This window comes from Salminus brasiliensis, chromosome 2 (assembly GCF_030463535.1).
Source record: "Salminus brasiliensis chromosome 2, fSalBra1.hap2, whole genome shotgun sequence".
NCBI classification, from domain to species: domain Eukaryota; kingdom Metazoa; phylum Chordata; class Actinopteri; order Characiformes; family Bryconidae; genus Salminus; species Salminus brasiliensis.
The window spans coordinates 24,861,504-24,889,294 of NC_132879.1; the positions used below are offsets into that span (position 1 = coordinate 24,861,504).

Consider the following 27,791-nt stretch of genomic DNA (forward strand, 5'->3'; position numbering starts at 1 on the left):
TAAAGTCTAAAATTATGCAAATATTTTGACTCCATATTTCTCTGTTAAATACATACTAGCATATGTGGCATTAGGGCATCTTTGAAATACTGTAATTACGTTAGAGTGACTCCTTTTGCCGCCAACTGTAATTTTTAACAGTGTTGTTTATGTCTTGTTGTAAAGACATGATCTCAGGTTCACTTTGTGACTTGTTTGCTGTTATGGACTGAAGGCTCAGGACGGTGAATGAAAATAAGTGAACAAGCATAAGCTACTCAGTAATTTGCAGAAAGTAATGGACTGCTACTGGTTGTGACCTGCTTTGTCTGAAAGTATAACCTCTCTCTCTCTCTCTCTCTCTCTCTCTCTCTCTCTCTTTTTCTCTCTCTCACTTTAGGATGGATGCTGATCTTCACAAAAATGATTCAAAAGTGTTATAGTAAAACTATTCAGCATTAATTACCACTCGTCTTATTATAACAAAGATTTTTAAACACAGCACTTGATCATTTCAATGACAGAAAATTTGGCTAAACTTCTTTTAACTGACACAAGATTTTTTCACAAAATGCTTCACTGAAAACACATTAGGGACATACATACTTCACAAAGTTTTATGAAGACCATGGATTCACGTGCTGACCCTGAGCAGCAGGAGGGAAACCTGGAATTAACTGAATTAGAGGAATTAGAGGCCAGAAATGTTGAACGAGAGATTCTTCCTTCACTGTGTGATGGAAGACCTGATGCATCCCAAGGTCTCACCCAGAGCATCACTGGTCACATAGCCAAGGAGTTGACCGAGTCGGATCCCTTGCTTTCTAATGGCCGCGTGTGGACATCAACTGCTTCTGGCACTGCTCCACAGCAGTGTGCGGAACAGCGGCCAGTCTGTGTTCAGGCAATGCCGAATGAATCGGTGTGTTCCATGGTGCTCCAGATCCTGGTTCCATTCTTCCTGGCAGGTTTAGGGACTGTAATGGCTGGCATGCTGCTGGATGTCGTGCAGGTAAGTAGGCTGCGGAGGGAGGAAAAACAGATTCAAATTTGAATGATCATTTCTGTCAGTAACAGATCTCTCTCTCTCTCTGTTGGCGATACAGCACTGGAGTGTGTTTCAGAGAATAACAGAGATCTTCATCCTGGTGCCAGCTTTACTTGGCCTGAAAGGGAACCTGGAGATGACCCTGGCATCCAGACTCTCTACAGCGGTGAGTATGTGACTGCCTAATACCACTGTGCCAATTTCTTTAGCTCTTTCTCCTCTCTCATTCTGTCTTGCTGCCACCTTAGAACCACAGGACACTTCTGTTCATCTGGCAAAAAATGTGAAGTGTAAACTCTATTCACTAAATGTTTCATTGAAACCACTTTCTGTTGCCTCATTGAGGGTCCTGACATGTTGCATATTAATTGTATTCTTTATCCTTTGTCACATGAGTCTGGTTGCAGTGTGAAACCTAGTGCTGTGCTGTGAGGAAAACAGCACTTGTGGTTAAGCTTAAAGATCATTCCTGTTCCAGTGAGCAGTGTTAAGGCATCATAGGATTTTCTAGCCACACTTGTTACAGAATGTGAATTGAAAGGATCAAACTAGTCAAAATGAATTTACAAAGCAACAAATAATTAAATTAGTGAATAAATGGGATTATGGATATCCAATGAAACATATCAGTTGTCATTTACATTTTTCATTAGCATTATAGTAAAAGCACAATAAATACACAATGACTGGTTTCCATACATCATTTTCATAATAATAGTACTATTTTATTTTTATAACTATTTGAAACAAAATGCCTTATTTATTTATTTTTTTTACATATTTACTCTTTATTGTTGTAACAATTTGGCAGCTGTATTATTTCCTACATTTTCTAAAACAGATGCATAATTTTTGCAGGTGAATATTGGCAAAATGAATTCCCCAAGAGAGAAGTGGAACTTGATCATTGGAAATCTTGCTCTCAAGCAGGTAAACATAAGTATGGGTGTGGCGGTACTTGCGGTTCGGTTTACACCACGGTTTGGACCAAGCCAAAAACAAGAAATTTGAAGCCAGTGACTGTGTCTCTCAGATGTAAAGCAACCACAGGTCTAGAGCCTCTGCTGCTACAGCCCATCTAATTTCTCTCCTCTAAACTGTCCTTCCAACTCCAGTGTCTAATTACAAAAGTTAGTTGTCTCAAAATCTAACAAAAGTTAGATTTCCCTCTGGAATCAGTTTTTAATCATTATTGTGGTGGGTTTATACTTAAGAATAAAATGATTGACAGCCTTGTCTGGTAGAGACCGACAGGACCTGAATTGCGCCCTTACTATTCATTACGTGAAGTAGCTAGAGTTAGTAAAAAAATTAACTCAATGAAGGTGGTCTGAGACACGGTCGGTCTGGGAAAAAACTAATGTATAGTTCGTCTGAGGTAGCTGCTACAGCCCATAGTCATTTAAGCAGTTAAATGTAAATGCTAGCATGTTGGTTTCCACCTACACTCTCTATATATGGCAGCCGAAGGGAAAGATGAGGAGGGAGCATTTACATTTGGAAAATGACTGTATTTACCCTTACTGTGCGTACCGTGTTGTCGGTGCAACTGTGTGCACTGAATCTTGATGTCCATACCATGGTGGTTCGGTACAAATACGCATACCTTTACACCTCTAATAGCTAGTAAAGGTTCTGCTATGTGCTTACAGTGTTTCCCAACCCAGTTCTTTCTGTCCACTAGACAGTCCAAATGTGTGCTCTGTTGCATTTCCCAACACAGTTCAATCAGGCTATTATGAACACTGATTAGCTGGTACAGGGATAGTCGTGAGAAACCGATTAAGAATCCGGATCAGTATCTATTTTATTCGCCAAAGATTTGATAAGGACTCCTAGCACTATGCTGAGAAAGCCTGTCTTCATATATACTGTGAATACTATTTGGTGAATAGACCCATCCTCCTACCCCTACATTATGCCTCTGCCTTAATGCCTATGTGTTCCCTCAGGTTCAGGCTACAGGTTTGGGCTTCCTTGCCGCCCTGGCAGCCTCTGCGCTTGGATGGGTTCTGGATAAGAGACTCATCATGAACTATGCAGCACTGCTATGCTGCAGTAGTGTGGTGACGGCATTCACAGCATCATTATTACAAGGAAAGGACACAATATTTGCAATAAACACTGTAAAATAAGTTCATCCGGTAATGATATGGTCTTCAGTGATATCATTCCTCTACAAATTCCCCCAGAAACTGTTACTGCAAGCTGGGTGAACTCTTTAATGCCTTCATGACTTCTATTATTGCTAAGTTTGTGGGTGCCAGTCATGAGATATTTCCAAGCAAGATGACGTAGGACTTGTGATCTTGTGCATGCAAAACAAATTTTCATGTGGTTGCAGTCAGATCACTCTGTTTGAGTTGTGAAGATTGTTATATTTGATGCAATAATGTGCTTGTTAGTGGATAAGGGCCGCTTACCTGACTATCATTTGTTTCCCACAGGTATCATTATGGTGGGAGTAATTATTGGCTCAAAGAGGACAGGAATCAACCCAGATAACATAGCAACACCAATTGCAGCCAGTTTTGGTGACCTCATCACTCTAGGACTGCTTGCTGTCATCAGTCAAGGGTTTTTTAATTGTATTGGTAAGAGGAGAAAGAACATTGTAAAGATTTGTTTTACATTGTAATTGAATGTACTTATAATCCTCCCATCTCTTTTTTTGTCTCTTTCTCTGTAGAGCTCTGCCCCTATGTTGCCTATGTGGTGTGTGTTCTCTTTCTATGCCTGACTCCAGTCTGGGTTATAATTTCATTCCGCCACACAGAGAGCCGCAGGCTGCTGTATTGTGGTTGGGAGCCCATAATCACAGCCATGGTTATCAGCAGGTCAGTGAGTACTAACCTGTGAAAAACAATTACGGTTTATTTACACATTACTTTGGGGTGGTTCTTAATGTATCACATCTCAGTAAACATACGCACAAATTGTTAATATACTTATTCTCAAAAGTTTGCTGTTCACATTGTGTTTGTTGTGTTCAAGTTAAGAAAGTAGTGCAGTGCTAATTTAAGAAAGCTACATTGTACTGGGATGTCTGTAGGTTCACTGTTGTCTTCAACAAGTGGAATAATCATGTTTAAACATTTGCCCTTTTTTATGTCCTCAGCCTGGGTGGACTCATTTTGGACAGAGCCATGACTGATCCAAACTTAATGGGACTAGTGGTTTACACACCTGTTATTAATGGTCAGTGAAGACATCAGCATTTAAATGTCTCAGGGCCCATTTTCCAGACAAGGAGGCCTAGTCTTAGACTGAATTGCAGTGCCAATAGTGAATCATCATTGAACATGCTTTTTAGTCTAAGCTTAGGCTAAATCTGGGTGTGGGAAACTGGCCCTCAATGTTTTTAATTCACTGTTATTGAATTCAGTATTTCACTTGACTATCCCTTTGACTTGGGAGTGGTTATTTTGGTTCACATGATTTTGAGGAGATTATGCATCAGTAGACTTGACCAGATATTGGTGTCTTCCATGGCTTTGCCAGACAGTAAACACTATGAAGGCACATTGGTGTTTTCTTCTCTTAATGGTCTTTGACATATCTGTGCTAATGCCATTGGTCTGTTTATTTGCATAATTAAATACATTTACTACTGTGTTTGCCTGGTCTAATATGTTTGTTACTGCATCTAATGTTTATGTTATTGGTCTGATGTTAATGTTTGCCTCCAGTGTTTTTGTTTTGGCACAATTAAAGGTATCATGAAAAGCACTTGACAGATGTGCTCATCCAAAGTGATTTATAATCATGTTGTATTAAATGTGAATTTCAACATTTTATTTACTTTTAAGGTGTTGGTGGTAACTTGGTGGCTATTCAGTCCAGTCGAATAGCAACCTACCTGCATTTTAACTGTTCCTTGGGGAAACTGCCTGGGGACACCAACGGCTGTTACTGTCCGTTCCGCACCTTTTATGGCAAAGGTAAAAAAAAAAAAAAAAAAAGTTCTTCAACTATTTTAACTTCATCAGTCCACTGGACTTGTTACCAAAATGCAACAAGCTTGTTTAGATGTTTTTTTTTGTGGATTTTGTGGTGAGGATGCAGCAAAGCTTTTTTCTGAAGAAAAAAGTTCTTCCATTAGGTCATATTTGTGCAGTCGTCTTTTGCAGTCAAACTGGAGTTTTGATGTGCCTTTCTAGCAATGCTACAAGCAGTCAATGAAGGTCTCTGGTCCTGTCACACTGTTCCTGTTCCTGCTATTTCTTAACTACGTTATAAACTGAGGAATTGACTACTTTAAAAAGATACTACCTTCTTGTAGCCTTCTCCTGACTTGTGGGCATCAGTTATTTCAATTTATTGTTGGGACACAGCTCAAAGAGTCAGAGTATTTATAAAGCTTTGAAATTGACATAACTTGGCCTTTCCTAACAATAACAAGCCATAGCCCTAACAAGATAATTAAGACTTGAGACTTGGTAAAAGTGAAATAGAAATTTCAATCTCTTGGGGTGCCCAAACTTTAGCATTGTGCTGTTTTCTTCTTTCTACTGTATAATTGTACAAAATAAAAACAATACACTACACATCATTAACTCTATCTTCTACTTACTCAACTATTCGCAGTACCATTTTGGTCAGCAATTTTGACCAAGGGTGCCTGAACCTTGGCATGCCCCTGTATTTTAACCCAGCCAAAGACCGATGGGAGATTTTAGGCATGTGTTAGACAGTTCTCTCTATCACCATCATCAACATGCTAATTGAGAGAATAACCTTTGGAAGAATGACGGTCAGTCCCTCCGATACCATTTGTAATATTTCTTCCAAAGCTCATTGATATTTTTTTGGGGGGCCCTGCAATACAAATCTGAACACATGGTGGTGATAGTGGATCACTCTGTGAAGCTTCATCCTGTTAGAATGAGATCATGATAACAGGAACTTCAGCCAACAGCTTTTTATTGTACTGCATGGCAGATTGTACTGGTATTTCAGTCATTTTAATTCATTTGTATTTTAACACAACTCCATTATGAGTAACTAGAATTGGTTTCCGGTAGCTAATTGTTCATGTCTTGCTCTTCATATCACTTATACATTATTGGAGACCCATGTCTGTAGATCTAAATGGTATTGTGCATTGGCAGGTCCAAACAAAAGGACTGCTCAAGTGCTGCTGTTACTGGCTATCCCAGGCCATGTTCTCTTTCTGTACATCATTCATCTAATGCAAGGTGGCCACACAAACCCAAAAGCAATCTTCATCGCTCTTTACTTGGCAGCAGCTTTTACACAGGTTTGAAAAAAAATTCTTCCACATAATAATATTCATCATTGCTTCATTGTGGAGTGGAATTATAATCATCATCATCCTTCTGATTCACATTTATGTTCCTTTAGGTGTTTTTGCTGCTGTGCATTGCTGATTGGATGGTCCACTGCTTGTGGAGATATGGCCGTGACCCGGACAGCTTTTCTATTCCCTATCTGACAGCTTTGGGAGATTTGCTGGGCACTGGCCTGTTGACTTTGTGTTTTCGCCTGCTCCAGGTCATCAGTGATAAGGATGAACATTTGGGTGACTAAGAGACACCTCATACTATCAAGTGAGAAAGTGAATAAAGTGATTCTGATTCTGAAGAATTACTTAAGATTGTTTTTAGCACTTTTGTCTTACACTGTGCCAACTATTAGGAAAAAAATATATGATAAATGATAAAAAATTATTTAAAAAATATTTATACAGAAATCATGCAGTTGAATTGAATCTAAAATACTTCCCTTTAGTTGTCAGCTTGAAGGAAGAAGCTTTGATATTTTACTATACATTAGATTACATAGGTATCTCCAAGCTTGAGCAGTTGGTGGTGGAGCCTGAATCTGAAACTGCTTGCTAGGCTAGTTCGTTAATTAAAGAGGCTTGGTTAGATTTTCTTCCTGATCTTGAAAATGTCTGATGCTGAATTTTGTGGTTCTGATGACTCTTCCATAAAGGTTATTTAGGGCAGGTAGAACAGTGCACCACCACTGCAGAGTTAAACTGCGGTTTTGATTTGTCTTTCTAGCAAACGTCCTTCTGAAAGTTTTTTTGGTCTTTCAGACCTACACTTAAAATTGAACTATTCCTGTTAACTGTCATTGTAGAGATGGGTCTATTGTATCTAAACTGTTTTCTTATTTTAATGTATAATAAAAATAACCTTTATTTTATTAAGTTCTATGTTCTGTTTTTCTTTTTCTAACTGTACCAATTTCCCAAATTGCAAAATTTGGTCATGTTTCTTATTCAACTTCATCATCTTTCTTATTCCATCACTTAGCATACTCATTTGGTCCTATCAGACAGATGTCAGTGCTTTTTCGTCTCTATTTTGTTCAATCAGCTAATAAGCTCTTAAAGGAATGATGCATAAAATAATCTACCTTTGATGTTCAATGAAAGGCAGAATACAAACTTTATTTCCCCATAAAGTTTTTAAAGGATATAAAGACTAAGGCACTATGCAGTGTACTGTGTTAGCCTGAGACAGCCAGCCAAAGCAGTCTAATCCCCCTGGTTCTGTTTGTGTCTTATATACTGTCCTTATCTCCCTTATCAGGAAGCTGTGACTCATTTTTTGCACATATTTTTTTACCATACAATGTGCTTATTTAGACCTGCTTATCTCCAAGGCGAGGGTCCTTACCTTGTCCAGGCCCTTTCTAGGTCCGCTTATGTCTAGACCAAAAGTACCGTTCTTTTTTTAAATAAGGAGTGCTGACACCCACAAACTGAGGATAGCTGTTGACTGCCAAGATGTTCACATCTCCTTCACCCCATCTCATGGCCCCCTCTTGGTGAGAGGCCTCTTTCCTAGCATTACTATCTTTATAGGTTTGAGGAAGGCCAGCTGTCTCATGCTAAGGGTTGATGTTATTATACAGTTGGTACACTGTTTTGTGACATATAGTGAGCACATAAACTGTCACAGATTGTTTTATTTGATGTAAATAATCTAACTTGATATTTGGGTCTCTTTGTTCTTGCAGTCTTGTGAGTGTTCTAACCTTTTTAAAGTCATCAACAGAATGTGAAAGAAACTGGCAAAAAACGGTGGAAAACAAATCACTGACCCCGACCCCATCGTCCAGAGGTACAGCCAGCTATCAAAACTGTACATGTATGGGCTGAGAAAGCCAGCATAACGTTACAGGACCGTTTTAATAGTACCAAATAGGGCCTGTTTGCACAGGAAGCAAATTTGAAAGAATATGCCTTATCAGTCTTAGGCTCTATAAACTTTGGCACTGGGAATGCACTCAGTACATACAATTCACACAATAAAAGCATTTCCCAAAAAAGTTGTGAATAAATAACAAGGTCAGGCTCTGATAAGGAGCCGAGATGCTGCTTTCAGATCGGGAGACAGACAGGCTTATTCAGCAGCTTGAAGAAACCTTAAAGAGGCCAAGCGCAGATACAAACAACTCATTGAGCACTTTGAAAAACACCCTGCTGGCTAGTGATGATTCCAGCCTACTTGTGTTGTCTGGTTTGATGTGCAGCTTCTAAGCTTCTAACACCAAGGAACAGACACTGGTCTTACAACATCATCAGATAAGAACCACCCTGCAGAGAGTGGGTGCCAATAAAGCAGTGGGTCCAGACAGATTTTCCAGATGGAAAAACTTCATAAGGAATGGACCAATAGGAATGGTCCAAAGTGATTTTGAATAAAAGCTCTTTACATTGACATTTTTTTGTATGACTATGTTCCTCCTCTCATTACAGAAAGCTGCGGTCCCTGTAGTAGCAGAAAAGAGGACAAAGGTGTCATGTTTTCTAAAGTTTTGGAGTTTTAATTATTGTATTGTGCAGGTACCTTGTGTTTCTCAGAAAGCAGGGTGAATTGTCAGACTTGTATTGATGTATTTTCCCCAGAGAACTTAAGTTACACTTTAGAGTTAATTTACAAAACCGCTAAAGCAGTCCCAACATGCTTTAGGACCTCCACAAACACTGGTCCCTAAGACATCTGTCAAACACCTCAAAAACTACTGACCAGTTGCACTTATAGTGCAACTTATAGTCATGCAATGCTTTGAGATATGGTTTCCTACATCAACTCTTGCAATGCAGAGGGTCTGGATGTTTACTTTTTTACCAAATGAAAAATAAAAGGATTTTGTTTAACATTTCAGATAAAATATTCTAAAAATGACTAAAGTTTAAAAGTTTATTGTTGAAATAAATGATGAAAAGAAAATTCAAATAGATACACAGTCACAGACCTAAAAAATTGTCCTAATTCCCCACCCTTGCCATACAGCACTTTTGTTCCTAGGTCATTTTGTGCTGTATTCAAGTGGTGTTGGAAACTGGGAAATACCATTTGTACCACTTGTAAATTGCACTTGAACAGCCAATGAAGTCATATATTCGAATATAGTCGTATACAGTTACATATATTCCCTTGACCTATCTGTAGAATTGACACAGTGGACCAAAGGATCCTCCTGTCTATCCTTGCCGGCCTTGGAATCACTGGCTCTGCATTGCGATGGTTTGCATCGTACCTACAGGGACTCATACCAGGTAACATGGCAGGGGGGACATGTCCGCTCCTTGTAGTCTTTCCACTGACGTTCCACAAGGCTCTGTGCTTGGTCCTCTTCTTTTCTCACTCTACACTAGCTTGCTAAAGTGATATCCTCTCATGGATTTTCTTACCACTGTTACGCTGATGACACCCAACTCCTTTCTTTCCCACCGTCTGACGCACAGGTTTCTACCCGCATCTCAGCATGTCTTGCTGATGTCTCTTCTTGGATGGTGGGTCACCACCTTAAACTCAACCCCAGCAAGACAGAGCTGCTGTACATCCCGGGAACTGCTGGACTTCAAAACAATCTTGCCATCTCCTTTGAGAACTCACTGGTCACTCCATTTACAAAAGCTCCAAGCCTTGGTGTAGTTATGAATGATCAGTTATCGTCCTCAAGTCATGTTGCAAATCTAACTCGGTCATGAAGATTTCTCCTGTACAACATCCGGAGAATTTGACCCTTCCTCTCTAGAGAGGGTGTAGTATATTTATTAGCTATGCAGATGTTCATAGGCCTGAACGAATGGAATGGAGTTGAGGGTTAAAATAGCGAGTCCCATGGGTTAGACTTGAAAAAGGAGAGCGGGATCCATTCCCGGGCCTGAACTGATAAACTGTACATGAACTGAACAAACATAGTATGTTGTTTAGATTGGACATAGTTTCTGGTGTACGTGACAGGAATGTTAAGGGATCCAGCTGTGTCTGCAGCAGGTAGACCCCATAAGCAATGGTGGGGGCTGATTTATATCCCTTATGGATGAAATGCAGACATCCTGCATATGGGAACAGTACAACAACATATGATGTGTAGTAGGGTATAAAACATGAGGTGTTCCTTTGTCTGGGAGAGAGAGCAGAGGGGCACCCTGAATTGGCGGACTCTCTTAACACTGTACTTTTGATTGTAATAAAATGTTTCAGTGGGCACAAGTCTCCTTTTCAAGAGAAGTCCCCTGAAGAACACCACAAGGCCACCCAGGTGCTTGTTCAGTCTCTCGTCACTCTCGTCGTCTGGCTGGTCTCCCTTTGCACATCATCAGGCCCCTGCAACTTATCCAGAATGCAGTGGCACGGATAGTCTTCAACGCTTCTAAGTTCAGTCATGTCACTCCACTGCTGTGTTCTCTTCACTGGCTTCTTGTAGCTGCTGCCCGCATACAAAGCCTAGAATGGACCAGCCAGCCCCTCCGTACTTGATGGCAATGGTCAAGAGCCAATCCGCCCTTTAAGCTTCAAGTATGGCTCGGCTTGACCCGCCATCCCTTAGAATCCATGGAAGACAAGCATCCAGGCTTTTTTCTGTCCTGGCACCAAAGTGGTGGAACGAACTTCCCCTGGTTGTCCGAACAGCAGAAGCGCTCACTGTCTTCAAAACGCAGACTGAAGACCCACCTCTTCCGTGAGTACTATGGTCTCCATATTGACTTGTGTTTGGTAGTGTCTAAGCTCAGAGTTATCTTTGAATTTCTAGTCTATGCAAGTCTATTTTTAGTTTCTACGGTTTTTTTTTTACATCTCCCTCCTGTTCATACAGAAACATGTAACATTTTCAATCAACAGGTCAAAGAGAAATTAGTATGTTAGAATTATATACTCTCCATATATATTTCTCAAAAGATGCACAGAGTTGAAAAAAAGGGAAACAGACAAACTTAAAACCTAAAAAGGGAACAGACAAACTGCTGAAATAAGCTTTCTGGGAAACCACACTGCACCCACACAACCCACCGTGAACTCTACAAAGCTGGAGCCTACAAGTACCATGTATATATATATATATATATATATATATATAATATAGAATAAATAATAAACCTTTAATGAAAGCAATAAACTGAAAATACATTTCTTTAACCATAAGTTATTGTACCACTACACTTAATTAACACCATTCTCCCTCACAAACTGGTAGCAGACTGGGGAGCATTCAACCTGGACCATTTGGACTTGTCTGACAGACCACAGAGTCAATTTCAATGTCAATTTCTCTTCATCCATCACCCATAAGGGAGTTCCTTGTGAGCAATTAATCACATCAATAAGCTGTACAAAGCCAGCCTACTAAAAGAGCACAACTCATATTTTATCTGTATTAAAACGATAAAGATTGTGAAGTTCATCAACGTCCACATAAACAAACACCTGACATCGTCTCCTAACACATCATACATGATATCGAGGACACAACATGGTCTGTACTTCTTGAGGAAGCTAAAAAAGCATCTGTCTCAGAGAGTAAGGATCCACATTGCATTGCATGGTCATTGCAGATCATTGAGACTGACCTCTGTGAAGAACCTTCTTTGCTCTATTTTAGTGGACATTTTTAGACAGTGTGTGTATGCTAGGTGTGAAGCTGCAGTTTCTGATAAGAGGCCTCAACAGTCTGCTCAGTGCACAAGGTCTATTGGGGCACCCATCTGTAACCGTAAACTGTTCCTCTTTTCAGAGGCTGACCTTCATACCTCATGATTCGCCATAAAAACAAAACACAACCGTAAAGGACTGTCAAACCTGTTGTGGTAAACTCTTTAGCTGCTCTTTATTTGAAATTGGGTATAAACATTGAAATGTTAACTGAAACGTGAGGAACATAGCATTAGAAGCTCCAAATGTCTACCCTTGGTTTGGCGAGTAACAAAGTATAAGTACTATGTAACTGTGTTTAAGTACTCTCTGTGTTTAAGTACTCTCTGAGTCTGTGTTTGTTTTAAGACCCTACTACACGTCATATGTTGTTGTACTGGTCCCATATGTAAAATCAAGTCAAGTCAATGTCTAACCCATAAGGGCTGAAAATCAGCCCCCACTGTTGCTTAACATACATAGTACACATGACAACACAGCTGGATCCACTTAGCATCTCTGTTACTTATATTGGAATGTGTGTCCAATCTAAACAACCTCCTATAGTTGTACAGCTCATGTGCAGTTTTACCAAGTTAGGCCTGGGAATGGACTTCGCTCTCCTTTACCAAGTCTAGCCCATAAACCTCACCATATTATTCCTCAACTTCATACCATTCCATCAGGTCTATAAACAGCCGCATAGCTAATGAATATACTTCACCTGTTATATAAAAGTGGCAGAAGAATCAATCACAGGTGTGTAGTCGAGGCTGCTTTGAGGAACATAAAACTGAATTTAAAAGCCTAGTAAAACTATGATGGTTAATCTTCTAATTTTCTCTGTGGCTTTGACAGAGGCGAACATTTCACCAGGTTTCTGGATAAACTGGATCTTTCCCACCAGTGAAGCCAGTAAATGTCTGGAAACAGCCTTTTCGTCAATTACTGCTCCATCACTCCACTGCTCTTGCTCCAAGATTAGTTCTAGGGGTGGGTGGTGAGGCAGCAAGTCCCCCTTCTGTCAGAGCGTGGGAGGGGTCTGCTCAGAGTTACTTTAGTGTGAGAGAGAGAGAGAATGACTGCTGAACAAAAGACGACAGCACACGAGAGGAGAAACTGCGGGTAGCTGTTGTTTATTCGAAGCACGGTAAGTTGCGTGGTTTTTGCACTGTGCGCCAAATAGGCTTTTTAGGAACAGTTTGAGGAAGCTCGTCTGAACCACGTTTAGCCCACAGAGCTACAAGCTGCAGGAAGGTTAGCCCTGTTGTCGGAAGCCTCAGACGGTAACAGAGAACAACTAGTTGTTTTGTAGCACATGTAGTCGTTTTTTGTGACTGTGAGGCATTTCAACTCCATTTTTTTAAAAACACAAACTGTTTTTGTCGACCTTAGTGGACTTGAGAACATTTCTGCGTCGAATAAACGCCAGTTTCTGACAGAGGAAAAGTCGGTGGCAAATTATTTGCCAAAGCTCAGAGAATAATATTGTGGTGGAGGTGGTGATGCTGATGGTGAATTCATATCACAAAAAAACCCGAGGCAGATAAACACCAAAAACCTAGTTTTGGTATTTTCTTCAGATTTCTGAATATGCATAAATCCAGATTGGCATAAACAGTTTATATAGATCGTATTATATATATCGTATAGACCCAGTAAAAACACACATCCACAATATAAACAATAGTGTAAACAAATGTAATCAGTACAGTCAGGGGTCTAGCTCAGTTTTATATATATATATATATATATATATATATATATATATATATATATATATATATATATATACACACACTGTGTGCAGAATTATTAGGCAAATGAGTATTTTGATCACATCATCCTTTTTATACATGTTGTCCTACTCCAAGCTCTATAGGCTTGAAAGCCAACTAGCAATCAAGTAAATCAGGTGATGTGCATCTCTGTAATGAGAAGGGGTGTGGTCTAATGACATCAACACCCTATATAAGGTGTGCTTAATTATTAGGCAACTTCCTTTCCTTTGGCAGAATGGGTCAGAAGAGAGATTTGATGGACTCTGAAAAGTCAAAAATTGTGAGATGTCAGCAGTCTTGAAATTGGCAAACTTTTGAAGCGTGATCACCGAACAACCAAGCGTTTCATGGCAAATAGCCAACCGGGTCGCAAGAAACGTGTTGAAAAAAAAAAGGCGCAAAATAACTGCCCATGAATTGAGGAAAATCAAGCGTGAAGCTGCCAAGATGCCATTTGCCACCAGTTTTGCCATATTTCAGAGCTGCAACGTTGCTGGAGTATCAAAAAGCACAAGGTGTGCAATACTCAGGGACATGGCCAAGGTAAGGAAGGCTGAAAAACCACCACCTTTGAACAAGAAACATAAGATAAAACGTCAAGACTGGGCCAAGAAATATCTTAAGACTGATTTTTCTAAGGTTTTATGGACTGATGAAATGCGAGTGACTCTTGATGGGCCAGATGGATGGGCCCGAGGCTGGATCAGTAAAGGGCAGAGAGCTCCACTCCGACTCAGACGCCAGCAAGGTGGAGGTAGGGTACTGGTATGGGCTGGTATCATCAAAGATGAACTTGTGGGACCTTTTTGGGTTGAGGATGGAGTGAAGCTCAACTCCCAGACCTACTGCCAGTTCCTGCAAGACACCTTCTTCAAGCATAGAGAACCTGTGGTCCCTCATAAAATGTTAGATCTACAGGGGAAAACAGTACACCTCTCTGAATAGTGTCTGGGAGGCTGTGGTGTCTGCTGCACGCAATGTTGATCGTAAACAGATCAAGCAACTGACAGAATCTATGGATGGAAGGCTTTTAAGTGTCATCGGAAAGAAAGGTGGCTATATTGGTCACTGATTTTGTTCTGGTTTTGTTTTTGAATGTCAGAAAATTTTATTTCTAAATGTTGTGTTTATTGGTTTACCTGAGATGGGTATATATTTGTTTTTTATTAAGTTGCCTAATAATTCTGCACAGTAATAGTTACCTGCACAAACAGATATCCTCCTAAGATCTCCAAATCTAAAAAAACCCACTCCAACTTCCAAAAATATTAAGCTTTGATATTTATGAGTCTTTTGGGTTGATTGAGGAAAGTAGTTGTTGTTCAATTATAAAAAGAATCCTCTCAAATACAACTTGCCTAATAATTCTGCACACACTGTGTATATATATGTGTGTGTGTGTGTATATATATATGTGTGTGTGTGTATATGTACATACATACACTCTTTTGCTTTTGGGTATATCTAATAATTAAATAAGCGTTATCTAATTAGTTAGTTAGACATGCTGGACTCTGTATTGTTTGTGCTGTGTCTCATCCAGAGCTCTGGTGCAACTTATTTGCCTGTCTGGTCCAAGTCCAAATACTGTTTAAAACACTTCTTTTTTTCTTTTAATTCCCACCGGTGCGTGCTGACTCTCTCGCAGCAGCAAGTCGAGGGTTAAGTAGATTGTAGTAGCCTCGGTTCATCTCCAGGGCAAACAGGTCTGAGCTCTGGTACTGTAACTCAATGGTGTAATCTAGGGTTGCCAACTGCTTCGTAAAAATGCAGTCGCCCTGTTCCGCTACCCAAACAGAGCAGGTGCTTCTCATTGTTTCTGAGACAATTCTCACCACCAATCAGTAGCGCTGTCAGCGTTTGCTAGACAGCAGTGGCAGTCTCGGAGCTCAGTCTGCTGCTCCACAGAGAAGATTACAGGTATACTGAGAGGAATAGGAAATTATCACCAATGGCTATAATGCATTAGAGACACTGCAGACGTTATTGGTGTGATTTCTGAGAAACTGATTCTAGAAGGTGACAGCTGTGTGTGTGTGTGTGTGTGTGTGTGCGTGTGTGCGCATGCGCGCATGCGGTTATCTCAGGAAGTACCTTTAGCAGCTTTCTTTTTTGGGAAGTGAAGCTTTTTCAGTACAAAACCAGACTTTCACAACTCTTGCACTGAACTGTTGTCAGTTAAAAATCAAAGAATCACCACCAACGTGAAGCAACACTCTGTAGCACTGTTCGAACAGTCGCCGCTTTATTTAACAACAACTTCTCCTTTCATACATTAAGCATGCGTGTGAACATCCTCCTGTCGCGGGTGTTCCTTCCTCCTTCCTTCTTCTCTGCTCATAAAGGCTCTTGTTTTTGACTGTGTTTTCTGTTTTTCACAACTACAGTGCTTTTTGCGTTATTCTGCATACGTGCCAGACAGACTGTCTGCTATGTGGCTTAACTCCTAAGCGTACACAGAACAGACATATAAGAAATTACTATATGTAGAATAAGATATGGCTATATCACTATTTTACATACCATTCCCTCCCTCTTTTATCCTTTAGGAAAACCCTAGGCTACATCATTCAAACTTATTTCTGCAAAGCTTTCTGAGTCTTCATTGCTGTAGTTTAAAGAAGCGGGAAAGGGGATTAGGTCCAGATGATCCAGATCGGGATGTCCAGCGACAGCTTATGAACATGAACTTATGAACTGGCCAGAGTAACCAGTGAGCATGTATCAGTCCAATTCACAGGTGATTCAGGTAAACTTCGCTCTCCTGCAATGCCAGTACACATTGGTACGGCTATAGGGCTGCCGGTGCAAAATATTGGGATAAATGGGTAGTAAAAAGAGGGAAAACATTGCCAGGTATTGACACTATTATATCCCAGGGTAGACGGCTACCGTACCTTTGATGTCTTTATCTTCTTGCCATATCCGTTTCCAGTTTTCAAAGCATAATTTGGGTCGGCAGTGGGAGGAGAAGTAAGCTCCGGAGCAATGTTTGTCCCTGTGTATTTGTGTGAGTACTGAAGTCATATAACCATTCTTTCTGGTGACTATGTGCATGAATAGGCGTGTTGCATCAGGGAACCCCTGAACAGGCACCGACGCTACCATATTTTTCAGCTCTTGGAATGCAGTTTCTGCCTGTGGAGTCCACACTATCCGATCATGTGCTGCCATACGGCGACCTTATATTAATGAGGATGGGGGGCTTCCATAACAGAATAATTGGATGTCCATTGTCAACAGTAGGAAGTCATACCTAGGAATGCCAAACCTAGACATCCACACCTTTAGTACTCCAGGCTCGGCCTTCAGAACTCAACACGTGATCGAGATATGTGACCTGAGATCAGGCCAATTGAATCTTGGATTTGTTGATCTCATGGTCTCGCTGCGCTGGAAAAGTCAAGAAGTTTTAGAATGCGTCCCTGAAGCTCATCAGCTCCGCTGCTTCAGCTCTCCCCACACAATGACTCTCTATACCATATTGCCGACCTTCCTCTGTTTATCTCCTGTGAGTCTGTTTGCTTCGTTTTGCTTTGTGTACCAACCTCTTTATGTTTAGAGGTGTTCTTGGAAGGACTTCTCTTGAAGGGAACCAGTGACCACCGTCTTTCAGTTTCAATCATGAAGTACAATACAATGGAGGGCGTCTGCCATGTCTCTGCACCCCTCTATTCTCCCCCTAGACAAAGAAAAGCCTCACATTTTTTTACCCTAACACACGTCACATGTTGTAACAGTTCCCATATAGGACCTCGATCATCTAGCCCAAGTGTAATCATAAGGGGTGAAAATATCCAGACATATCTGGATCAACTTAACATCTCTGTACGGTACATTGGAATGTATGGGAAAGCATATCCATGTGACCCCCTGCATACGATTCCTCAACACCATACTATTCCTTCAGGTCTATGAACAACAGCATATGTAATGAATTTACCTCACTCTTTTGCCCCGTTGGTCTGCCTTTTATACTTGACTACTGCCTGTTTTTTTTTTTTTTTTTTTATTATTTCTGATTTTGCCTCAGCCCTTCTGTTATGGTTACCACAGCTCCGGATTTGACCCTCGCCTGTGTACTGGTTTGATTTTGGATCAACACCTTTTCAATAAACTTTCATAATTTAGTAAAAGTGCCTGGCGTTTCTGTCTTGTAACAAACAATGTAAGTTTCATCATCGTTGCACACTAAGAAAAACATGTTCGCCTTGTGTGGTTTAGAGGACCTGAGGGGCCCAACCGCACCTAACACTCTATCTGCTGGTGCTCTGATCTGCACAGTTTTTTTTTTATTTATTTTATTTTATTTTATTTTTTGCTGCTGACTCATTCACTCGATCTGTCTTTAACAACTACCTAGCCAGGACACTACCCCTGGGAAGGTGAAGTCCTCCGTGCCAGCTTTCCGAATCACGTGAAATGCACTCGTGGCCCCTCATGCGCTACGTTGTCGGTCCCCATTGTGGCTCCCTGGTCATTATAAAGAATAGTATAGGGTGTGCTAAACGCGTAATCTTCTGATGCAAAGAGATCCCATAAATCGCCCACATGTGTATTTTAAAAAGAAACCTTTCCTTGCTTCTACAAGAGGCAACCATTCTTATGCCGTCTTAGCAAAGTACACTTGTGACTGCACCATCCCATTGAATTTGGGTGGAGCGGTAGCAAACTGGAGACGATAACCCCCATTTATAGATCCTAAAACAGAGTTTAAGGCTATGTAGGCCTGATCTGATTGATACACTTATAGACTTATTAACCTTCATCCTTGCCAGGATATGTTTATCATTTTAATTTCTACTGTAGCTGTTGGGTACCCAAAAACATTGATATCTGGTGCACTTTTGTACACTCAGTACAGCACTTCATTGGGCCCTGGTGCCCAGCCTGCAAAACAAAAGTATTGTATCACTAGGCCTTAGCATGGCACAGCCAGCCATAACCACATTGTAAAGCTAGTGCAAAACCTTTATCAAATGGGAAGAAGCTCGCAATGGGGTGAAGAAGTGAACAGCTTGGCAGGACTCCAAAGTCTTCAGTTTTGTGGGTGTCAGCACTTTTGGCTCTGCAGGTGTCAGCACTCCTTTTTAAAGAGACATACGATAGGGTTGGATATAAGCGGAGACTAAAAGTACCTAGGTTTTCAGAAAAGGGACCTTTACCCTGGACATAAGCGGATACAACCTATGTACACTGAACTTTAAAAATATGCGTAGGGGTAACTGCCTGTGTCTTATATACCATCCTTATCTTGCTGTAGAGTCAGACTGTTTTGGGGAAGTGCTGGCTGTCTCAGGCTAACGCATTATGTTACATGATGCCTTAGTCTTTATATCCTTTGACACTTTATGAAAAAAAAAAAGGTTGTACTTTGCCTTTCTATTGACTTCGGAGCTGGATTCTTTTATGCATTATTTCTTAAGTGCTTATTAGCTGATTGGATAATTGGAGACAAAAAACACCAACACCTCCTTTTGCACACTGCACCACAAATTGTACCTCCGTACAAAGGCTAACATGCCTTTAACTTAAACTAAAAATGATGCTTTACAATGCCTGTTCGTTTGTCAGCTGCCCTATTCACGGCAGTCACTAGTTTAACTAGAAATCAATAAATCTGATAACCGTAAGATGACAAAATTCTTCGCCAAACAAGTGGGGTTACAAACAGGACCCATCCCATTTCTTTCGCTCCAATCACCCACTACATTGCAAGCTATTTCAGGTAGAAACAGTATTTTGCTGAATTAAGTCCAGTTCCATTATTATCTCTCATTCTTCTGAGTTGCTGAGGCCATTTATGATCTGATCAGCAACATTTTCATTATCGGCCATTGACATTGGCGGATTGACAACATTTAGCTGATTAAAATAATAATACAGGAAGATGACAAGATCCTTCACCTAACAATCATAGTTACATATGGGGCCCAGCCCAGCCCCATTCCCTTTACCCATACTCTAATGATACAGTGAGTCCAAGAAGTATTTGATCCCTTGCTGATTTTCTTTGTTTGCCCACTAATAAAGACACTATCCTTCTGCACTTTTAATGGTAGATATATTCTAACATGGAGAGACAGAATATCAAGACAAAAATCCAGAATATAATTTTAAAGAATATATTTTAATTAATTTGTATTTCAATGAGGAAAATAAGTATTTGATCCCTCTTGCCAAACACACTCAATACTTAGTGGCAAAGCCTTTGTTTGCAAGCACAGCGGTGAGACGTTTGTTGTAGTTAACCACAAGTTTAGCACACACACCAGGGGGAATTTTGGCCCACTCTTCTTTGCAGATCCTCTCTAAATCATGAAGGTTGGTGGGCTGTCGCTTGGCAACTCTGACCTTCAGCTCCCTCCATAGATTTTCGATCGGATTGAGGTCTGGCGACTGGCTGGGCCACTCCATGACCTTAATGTGATTTTTCTTGAGCCAATCCTTTGTTGCCTTTGCTGTATGTTTAGGGTCGTTATCATGTTGGAAGACCCAACCACGGCCCATTTTCAGATCCCTGGCAGAGGGGAGGAGGTTGTCCCTCAGGATTGTGCGGTACATGGCTCCATCCATCTTCCCAGTGATGCGGTGAAGTAGCCCTGTACCCTTGGCAGAGAAACACCCCCAAAACATTATGCTTCCACCTCCATGCTTGACGGTGGGCACAGTGTTCTTGGGGTCATAGGCAGCATTTTTCTTCCTCCACACATGGCGGGTGGAGTTGAGGCCAAAAAGTTCAATTTTGGTCTCGTCTGACCACAAAACCTTCTCCCAATAACTTGGTTCATCTTTCAAATGATCATTGGCATACTTGAGGCGCGCCTCCACATGTGCTCTCTTCAGCAGGGGTACCTTTCGGGCACTGCAGGATGTGAATCCATTGTTGCGCAAAGTGTTGCCAATTGTTTCCTTGCAAACTGTGGTCCCAGCTGCCTTCAGGTCATTTGCTAACTCCTGCCGAGTGGTTGCAGGACGATTTCTGACTGTTCTCAGCATCATTGCCACCCCACGAGGCGAAATCTTCTTTGGAGCACCGGGCCGAGGTCTGTTGATTGTCATGTTATACTCTTTAAACTTTCTGATAATTGCACCAATAGTTGTTACTTTCACATCCAACACCTTACTAATCTTTTTGTAGCCCATTCCAGCTTTGTGAAGGTCAACAATTCTGACTCTGAGGTCCTGTGACAGCTCTTTGGTTTTACCCATGTTGGAGACTTGAAATCTGTGTGATCTGTCTGATTCTGTGGACAGGTGTTTTTCACACAAGTGATTAGTGAGAACAGGTGGCTTCAGGTCAGGTAACAAGTTGATTGGGAGTGTCTAACTGGTCTGTAAAAGCCAGAACTGCTAATGAATACTAAGGGATCAAATACTTATTTCACTCCATGAAATACAAATCAATTAATATATATTCCTTAGATTTATTTTCTGGATTTTCTTTTTAATATTCTGTCTCTCCATGTAAGAATACATCTACCATTAAAAGTATAGAATGATCATGTCTTTATTAGTGGGCCAACGAAGAAAATCAGCAAGGGATCAAATACTTCTTGGACTCACTGTATATAAAAAATATAATCTAAGAAAATAAACAACTTGCCACTCCCTTGAAGTTTTTGTTCATTCTCTGGTTGCGCATTTGACAACAAGCCAACTGTGAAGGCTTTCTACTAGATTTGTGGTGCATTGAGGACTTCAACGGTGAACGTGCATGAGGTCAGGATGTCCCCACGTCCCAAAAAGTATTGGATGGTATCCCCAAACATATAGAACCAGAGATGTCTCTACATCTTATTGTTCTTTCTTTCTCATATTATTCTGTGAAAGGAAGTCTTACACTGAGCAAGGAAGACTTGGTGGCAACGCTTTTGTTTTATCTTTTACACAGTAATTCTAATATTCTGTCCCTCTTTCCAAGGTTTGGAGAATGCCAGTCGTCTGCAGTCTCAAAAGCAATGGCAAAGCTTGGACCTCGAGAGTGCACCTCTGACAACCTAACAGTAACTGTTGAGACCATTCTGAAGGACAAGAAAAGCATTTTACGAGAGGAACAAACAGCATTTGAATGCCACCAAACAAGACCATCACCAAGCCTGCAAGCCACCAATGACCCGATTTTGACGCCTCAACATCCCGATAAACCACACATATACCGAGCACAAGTATGTTACTCCGAATGCGTGTCCCCTTTAGGAAAAAAGGACTGTCATTCTGTTTGCTGGGAAAACTCAAATCAAAGGCATGCAGGTCAGAATTTAAGCCACGATGATTATACAGCACTGTTCTCTGGGAACAATCACCCTCTAAACTTGACTGTACATAGAACTGTGAACAGTACAACCCACAACATTATGCACAACTGGCATCAGCAAGTAAGTAGTGTTAATACCTTGCCTAACAACTGCATCCAACGGAGAATGCCCATTGATCAGATCACCTTTAGACCCAGTGTTCCACATCAAGCTGGTCTTAGAAATGGATCCAGCAAAAACTGCACAAGCACCTACAAATTAAATGTGAAATTTCCTTCTCAGCCTGCTGTGAACGTTCAGTCAAATGTTCTGAATGCCAATAAAACTAAAAATGAATCAGTTCCACTCAAAAAAAGGAAACAGTATTTTGTAACGGTGACTGAGGATAATAATCCCGGATATGAAAAAGAAGATAAAAGGGTCAGTCTAGATAAATCCTATTTTAAACACAAATCGGATAGTGGCATAAGACACGTTAACAGTCAGTTTGGCAATTGCCATATTGGGACCAGTGTCGGATCTACACAACCTTATCAGAAAATGTACATCTCTCAGAAAGCTATTGCTGTTGTAGCACCATTAGCTCCAGAAGCCGTGGAACGTGACAAATCTTCGGAAAAAAACACCAAAGTAAATGAAGGAGGTCTTAAAACAAGATATGTAGCAGAAAAGCCATACCACGAACATCCATTACAATCAAGGACAAATGAACATGGCTCAGAGTCCTGCAGCACAAGTTGTAGTGTGGCACAAGCACATTATAGAACAGCAGAAATGCCCACACAGTCGATACCAGACAGTTCAGAACCAGAAGATCCTGTACAGACTAATGAACTTTCTCGCCAAGGACAAAGTTTATACTCTGTTCCTGTTGGTAGTATCTCTATGACCCATGAGTCAATGCAGTCATCCAACATGGATAAGCAGTGCAGTGTCTGTTTTCTTTGTGAAGACGTTACCACGACAAACCAAAGTAATGATTGCTCAGAAAATGCAATGGACACTGCCGCTGATAAGTGGTCTCTTAAGAGGTTGCACAAACTAGTCATTGACTTGGAGAGGAGACAGAGAACGACTCATAAAGAGGTCCCTTTCACAGACCTTTCAAGTGAGATTGTAAGGCTGTTTTGGAATGGAGATTATCAACAACTCTGTGATACGGCTAGATCAGACCATTATGTCAACATCATGAAAGAAGCTGTACTTTACCGTGGAAAGGAAAATCCTGTTATTCTTCAAGAATGTTCAAAAGAAAAATTCAACCGTGGTGCAGAGGACATTCACAACTCAAAGCAAAACCCTGTGCTACCCACAGTGGAGTCATCATTATTGATTCTCAGTAAAGAGCTCAGTGATTCCAATAAAAAACGTGGAGATTTGTCATGCCTAATGAACACAGCTGACGTAGCTGGCGATAAAACAGTGAAAGGCGGCGAAATCAAAAAGACAAAAGCATTCAAGGCAGCAAGTGGAACAGGGACTTTTTCACAGGCACAAAGTCAGCTGTTACCTGTACATGAAGAAAACAGCAAACGTGTTGTAGGAGACCGCGTGTTAACAGGTGAGGCAGTGGACGTAGATATTGGAAATAAAGGAGCTTGTTCAAACAGAGAGACAGTAGAACAAGAAAAACTTTTGCTAGAGAGCTTGAGTAAGACAATATCAGCAGTGTCTGTTGATGATGCTAAGCCTGTACCAGTGAACAGTGTAGCAGGAGAGGAACTCTTTGAAATGGAGGGTGAAGTGTCTGTACATGTGTCTTTAAATAAGCAATCAGCAACTGTGAGTAATAACTGTATGCATGAAAATGCAGAAGATCAGCCCACAACGGAGATGATCTCTCCATTAGATGACTGTAACAATGCAGATTCCACAGACTGTTGTGCTTTTTTAAAAATAAGCATTCCCTCACCAGACCCAGCTAAACAGATGTCTGCTAGTGAGCTAAATGAGGTAAAGACAAGACACAAAGATGTCCCTGGAGAGATGAAGAAAATGGATCAAGCCATCGCTAAACCACGTGACTGTATGCCTGAGGATGAAGCGCACACATATACTAGAGTAAAGCCAGCTGAGAACACTGGACGTCATACCAGCACTCCATTAGAGAAGTACTGTTGTCTCAATAAATGGATCCAGGTTCTGGGATATGCATGCGATATGTGTTGCACGTGTGAGAGAAACTCCAGCAAAGAAGTGATTGAAGAGATGAGCATGACTGGTGAAAACATGGCGCCCTCACCCACTCCAGGTGATGGCAGTATGGATGAGCTTGAGATTGTGGAGGTCATTTCGGACTATGAGAATGTACGTAAAATAGCAAATGCAATATCAGATCAGCAGCTGGATAAGCCACTTAGAAAACGCGGGCCACATGCTGCCAGGAAGAAGGAAAAACAACGTACATATGAAGCTTGTAGGAAACAAAGAACCGAGGCTGACCTTATTCCTAATTTTAGTCATGATGTGTCACAGATGGACCTGTCCTTACCGACGCATGGTCTTCACATTAATGAAAAGGGTAAAAAGACCACAACTCCAGTGGTCCAAAAGGAGGAAAGGATGGTAAATCTGGTATTATATGGATCATCCGGTATGACTCACAACAGAACTGCAGCAATGAATAGTTTGGCTAAGAAAAGATTATTTGGAATAAGATCTTATGATGGGGAGCATTTCCCTCCAGCAATGCTTAATGTAAGAGTGAGTCCTTGTTTGACAGATGTTAACAGCAATAAGAGGCAAACTGCAAAACAACACGTTTTGAAGTCTTGGCGGAACAGCTTGGTGACCACAAAGATGTTTACTGGCCGGAAACGGTCAAAAAAGCTGAAATGTCAACAAGGAATTGAATCACAAACTGAAGCTGCAGGTACTTCTGGAATTGAAATGAGTACTTTCCCAGCTGACCAACAGAGTAACCCAGCTGGTCAATCAAGGATAAAAAGACATTCTAAAAGAAGGGGTCAAATAAAAAAGAGGATACTGGACTCTGTTCATTTTAGCAGTGGACAGAATATACATAAGCGTAAAACAACTGGTTCATCCTGTGAGCTACCCTGTACTATGAAGCGACGTAAACCTGAATCGCACACGGGTTTAGCATTGGATTTCAGCGTTCTGCCAAAATCCTTCAGCTTCATGGATGCGAGGACTTCGATGGACGTTCATCCATCTTCAGACACTGATTATGGTAAGTAATGTGTTCACTGTAGGCTTTCCTTGTCTTGAGTTTTTAATTGTTAAGTTTCTTAGATTTAAATCTTTTTTTTTTTTTTCCTCCTTAAGTGCTAGGTCAAAAAACTATAGCTGAAAAGCCAAAGAACGGGACCATGGGAAAAACAGGTAAATGTACTTTTTTTATATGTTTGTTTGTTTTATTTATTTATTTATTTATTTATTATGGCCTAATAGTTCAAAGGCAATTACAGCCTTTCTTTCTGTTTGTCATACTATTAGGTGTTTGGTGTGTCAGCCCTAAGAAGAAAGGGCATCTCAAGTCAATCTTAGCCTCTGAGGCAACTAGCACCTTTCAAGAATTCAAGAGAAAATATGAAGAAAAGAAGCAGATATTGCATCCAAAAGCTGCTGAAAATAAAAAGTAAGCTAAAAATTTGTTTGAAAGTATTTCCATAATGCTCCCAAAGTCTCACTGAACAGAGATGAATGCAGAGTGCATTTAAGGCTGTTTGCTTGAGTTAGATCATTTTTTACATGTTTATATGTTCAACAATGTTTTGGAAATTGGAAGATGCTATATTTGATAATGTTTATCTAAACAACCATTGCTGCCAATTTTATTTCATGAATATGTCTGCACAACATACAGTGTATGTATTTAAATATTATGTCATTTTTTGGGACATTTATATAAGCAAAAATGAATGTAAATTAGTTATTCAATCAAATCTGTAATTAATATGACTGAGACACTGCCACTAATAAACTAATAAATATAATGTTTCCAGGTGTTTTGCCTTTATTATTGTGGCATAATGACCATATAAATGTTGCAAAGACTTTCAGATGGACAGATGTGCCATTTAGAGTGAGAGTGATGCAGTTCTATTGGAGTCCAAATACAACGGCAATATTGCTTGCTAGAATGTGTAGAATGTCAAAGGAAATAGGAATAGCTGTTTTGGCTATTTTGACCTGTACTGTGATTAATTTATGGCCTGTTTAGTTCAGTTGATATGAACAGGGATATCTATTGTTAGTCTTCCATTTGAATGTGGACGTGTGTCCATACTAAATACAGTTTTCACAAAAACTTAATATTAAAGTCAAATTACTATTCCCCCATTTTAATTAACTAGTTTTTGTATGTACATGTGCCCATGTTCATACAAAATCTAGCTTTTCAAAGTGAGAGACAGGATATTGCTGTTTATCAAGTAGCAATGAAGTGAATATAATAAAGGAATCTCTGCTGACACCATCTTGTATACAAAAAAGGTTCATTACAAATTAGACCAGCATCAAATGAATCCCCATGGATTTGCTTGGAAAGCTGGATCATCAGACTGTAAGACATCATCTCTCTTTGCCAGTGCCATCAGGCGAACATTTGATTGCTCCTGTTGGGGCAGTGATGCTGCCCCTGCTCTCCTTAATGCACCCTAGGGTACTTGTTCTATTATGGACTACAACATTGCTTTCCATACCCTGGCTGCTGAGAGTGGGTGGGACTCACTGGCCCTGATGACTGTTTACCAATAGGGCCTCAGTGAAGAGCTCAAGAATCTTATGTCAGGCCGTGATCCTCCAGATTCTTTGGAGGACATGTATGACCTTGCTCTTGGGCTTGACAATCGTCTGCCGGAATGCTGTCGAGCCAGCAACAAGGGGCTTTGTGCCTCTCAACCTCTGGAACCTTCTCATCCCGGTCTCAGTTGCTGGCTGACAGGAGTGAACACCTGCAACTTGGTCACTCCCACCTCACCCCCCAAGAGGCAGAAACACATCGCCATCAGGGCAGATGTATGCATTGTGGAAGGGATGACCACAAAATAGAAAAATGCCCTACTAGGCCAATAAAAGGCCAAGCCTACTCTTTGTAGGGGACCCTTAACCTCAGTCTCCATTCAAGTGAACTGTTTCGACCAGTCACTTTGATGGACTTGAACTTGGACTACCCTTGGAATCCCTCACCACTCCTTTACTAGTGTCCTCCATTGATGGCTCCCCACTGAGATCAGGGGCCATCGACCAACAGACCAAACCAAACAAATGAAAATGGGTCAACATACTGAACGGATATTGTTCTTTATGACCCAGGCTTCTGATTTATCTGTCAGTCTGTCTAGTCTTGGTTGCAACTGGCTTTCCAAAAACATCAGTTAATGGGGACTCCATGACCTTCAGTAAACAAAAGACAGAGGTTCTACCACCTCATCAAACCTTTGACTGCTCCATCGAGCTGATTCCTGGCACTGTTCCTCCTAGGGGGTGTCTTTTTTTTTTCTCTGTCAAGGCCTGAGAAAAGGGACATGGAGGACATCAAAGGAGCCCTGGTGCAGGGGTCATCTCCCGCTGGAGTGGGATTTGTCGAAAAGAAGGATAGGGGTATACAGGCTTGCATTGACTACAGAGGCCACAACAAGATCACAGTCAAGGACTGCTACCCCTTGCCTTTGATGATCACAGCTTTTGAGGCACTTTAACAGGCCTCTGTGTTCACTAAATTGGACCGTTGGCTTGCCTACAACATGGTGTGGATCCGACCAGGCAACGAATGGAAGACTGCTTTTGTCACTCCTACAGGTCACTATGAGTACCTTGTAATGCCGTTCTGCCTTATGAATGCACCGGCCATCTTCCAGAG

General features: G+C 40.9%; 2 protein-coding genes across 2 annotated transcripts; both read left to right on the forward strand.

Moving 5' to 3' along the window:
- The first annotated feature begins 850 nt into the window (after positions 1-850).
- On the forward strand, positions 851-6,698 carry slc41a2a (solute carrier family 41 member 2a). Its single transcript, XM_072673722.1, has 10 exons — positions 851-991; positions 1,086-1,193; positions 1,886-1,957; positions 2,980-3,118; positions 3,469-3,621; positions 3,717-3,864; positions 4,146-4,225; positions 4,837-4,968; positions 6,139-6,287; positions 6,392-6,698. Exons 1-10 carry the CDS (start codon positions 887-889, stop codon positions 6,575-6,577), a joined length of 1,272 nt encoding a protein of 423 aa, XP_072529823.1. The 5' UTR covers positions 851-886; the 3' UTR covers positions 6,578-6,698.
- A 6,295-nt stretch (positions 6,699-12,993) lies between these two features.
- On the forward strand, positions 12,994-25,927 carry LOC140548127 (uncharacterized). Its single transcript, XM_072671533.1, has 5 exons — positions 12,994-13,075; positions 21,631-23,525; positions 23,880-25,157; positions 25,253-25,309; positions 25,424-25,927. Exons 2-5 carry the CDS (start codon positions 21,668-21,670, stop codon positions 25,567-25,569), a joined length of 3,339 nt encoding a protein of 1,112 aa, XP_072527634.1. The 5' UTR covers positions 12,994-13,075; positions 21,631-21,667; the 3' UTR covers positions 25,570-25,927.
- The last annotated feature ends 1,864 nt before the right edge of the window (positions 25,928-27,791 follow it).

Excerpts from the sequence above, each read along its gene's own strand:
- LOC140548127 (XM_072671533.1), top strand. The coding sequence starts at position 21,668 with ATGGCAAAGCTTGGACCTCGAGAGTGCACCTCTGACAACCTAACAGTA. Across the intron at positions 25,158-25,252 it reads ATCTTCAGACACTGATTATG|TGCTAGGTCAAAAAACTATA; the intron begins GTAAGTAATGTG and ends TTCCTCCTTAAG. Across the intron at positions 25,310-25,423 it reads CGGGACCATGGGAAAAACAG|GTGTTTGGTGTGTCAGCCCT; the intron begins GTAAATGTACTT and ends TCATACTATTAG.
- slc41a2a (XM_072673722.1), top strand. The coding sequence starts at position 887 with ATGCCGAATGAATCGGTGTGTTCCATGGTGCTCCAGATCCTGGTTCCA. Across the intron at positions 3,622-3,716 it reads AGGGTTTTTTAATTGTATTG|AGCTCTGCCCCTATGTTGCC; the intron begins GTAAGAGGAGAA and ends CTTTCTCTGTAG. Across the intron at positions 4,969-6,138 it reads CCGCACCTTTTATGGCAAAG|GTCCAAACAAAAGGACTGCT; the intron begins GTAAAAAAAAAA and ends GTGCATTGGCAG.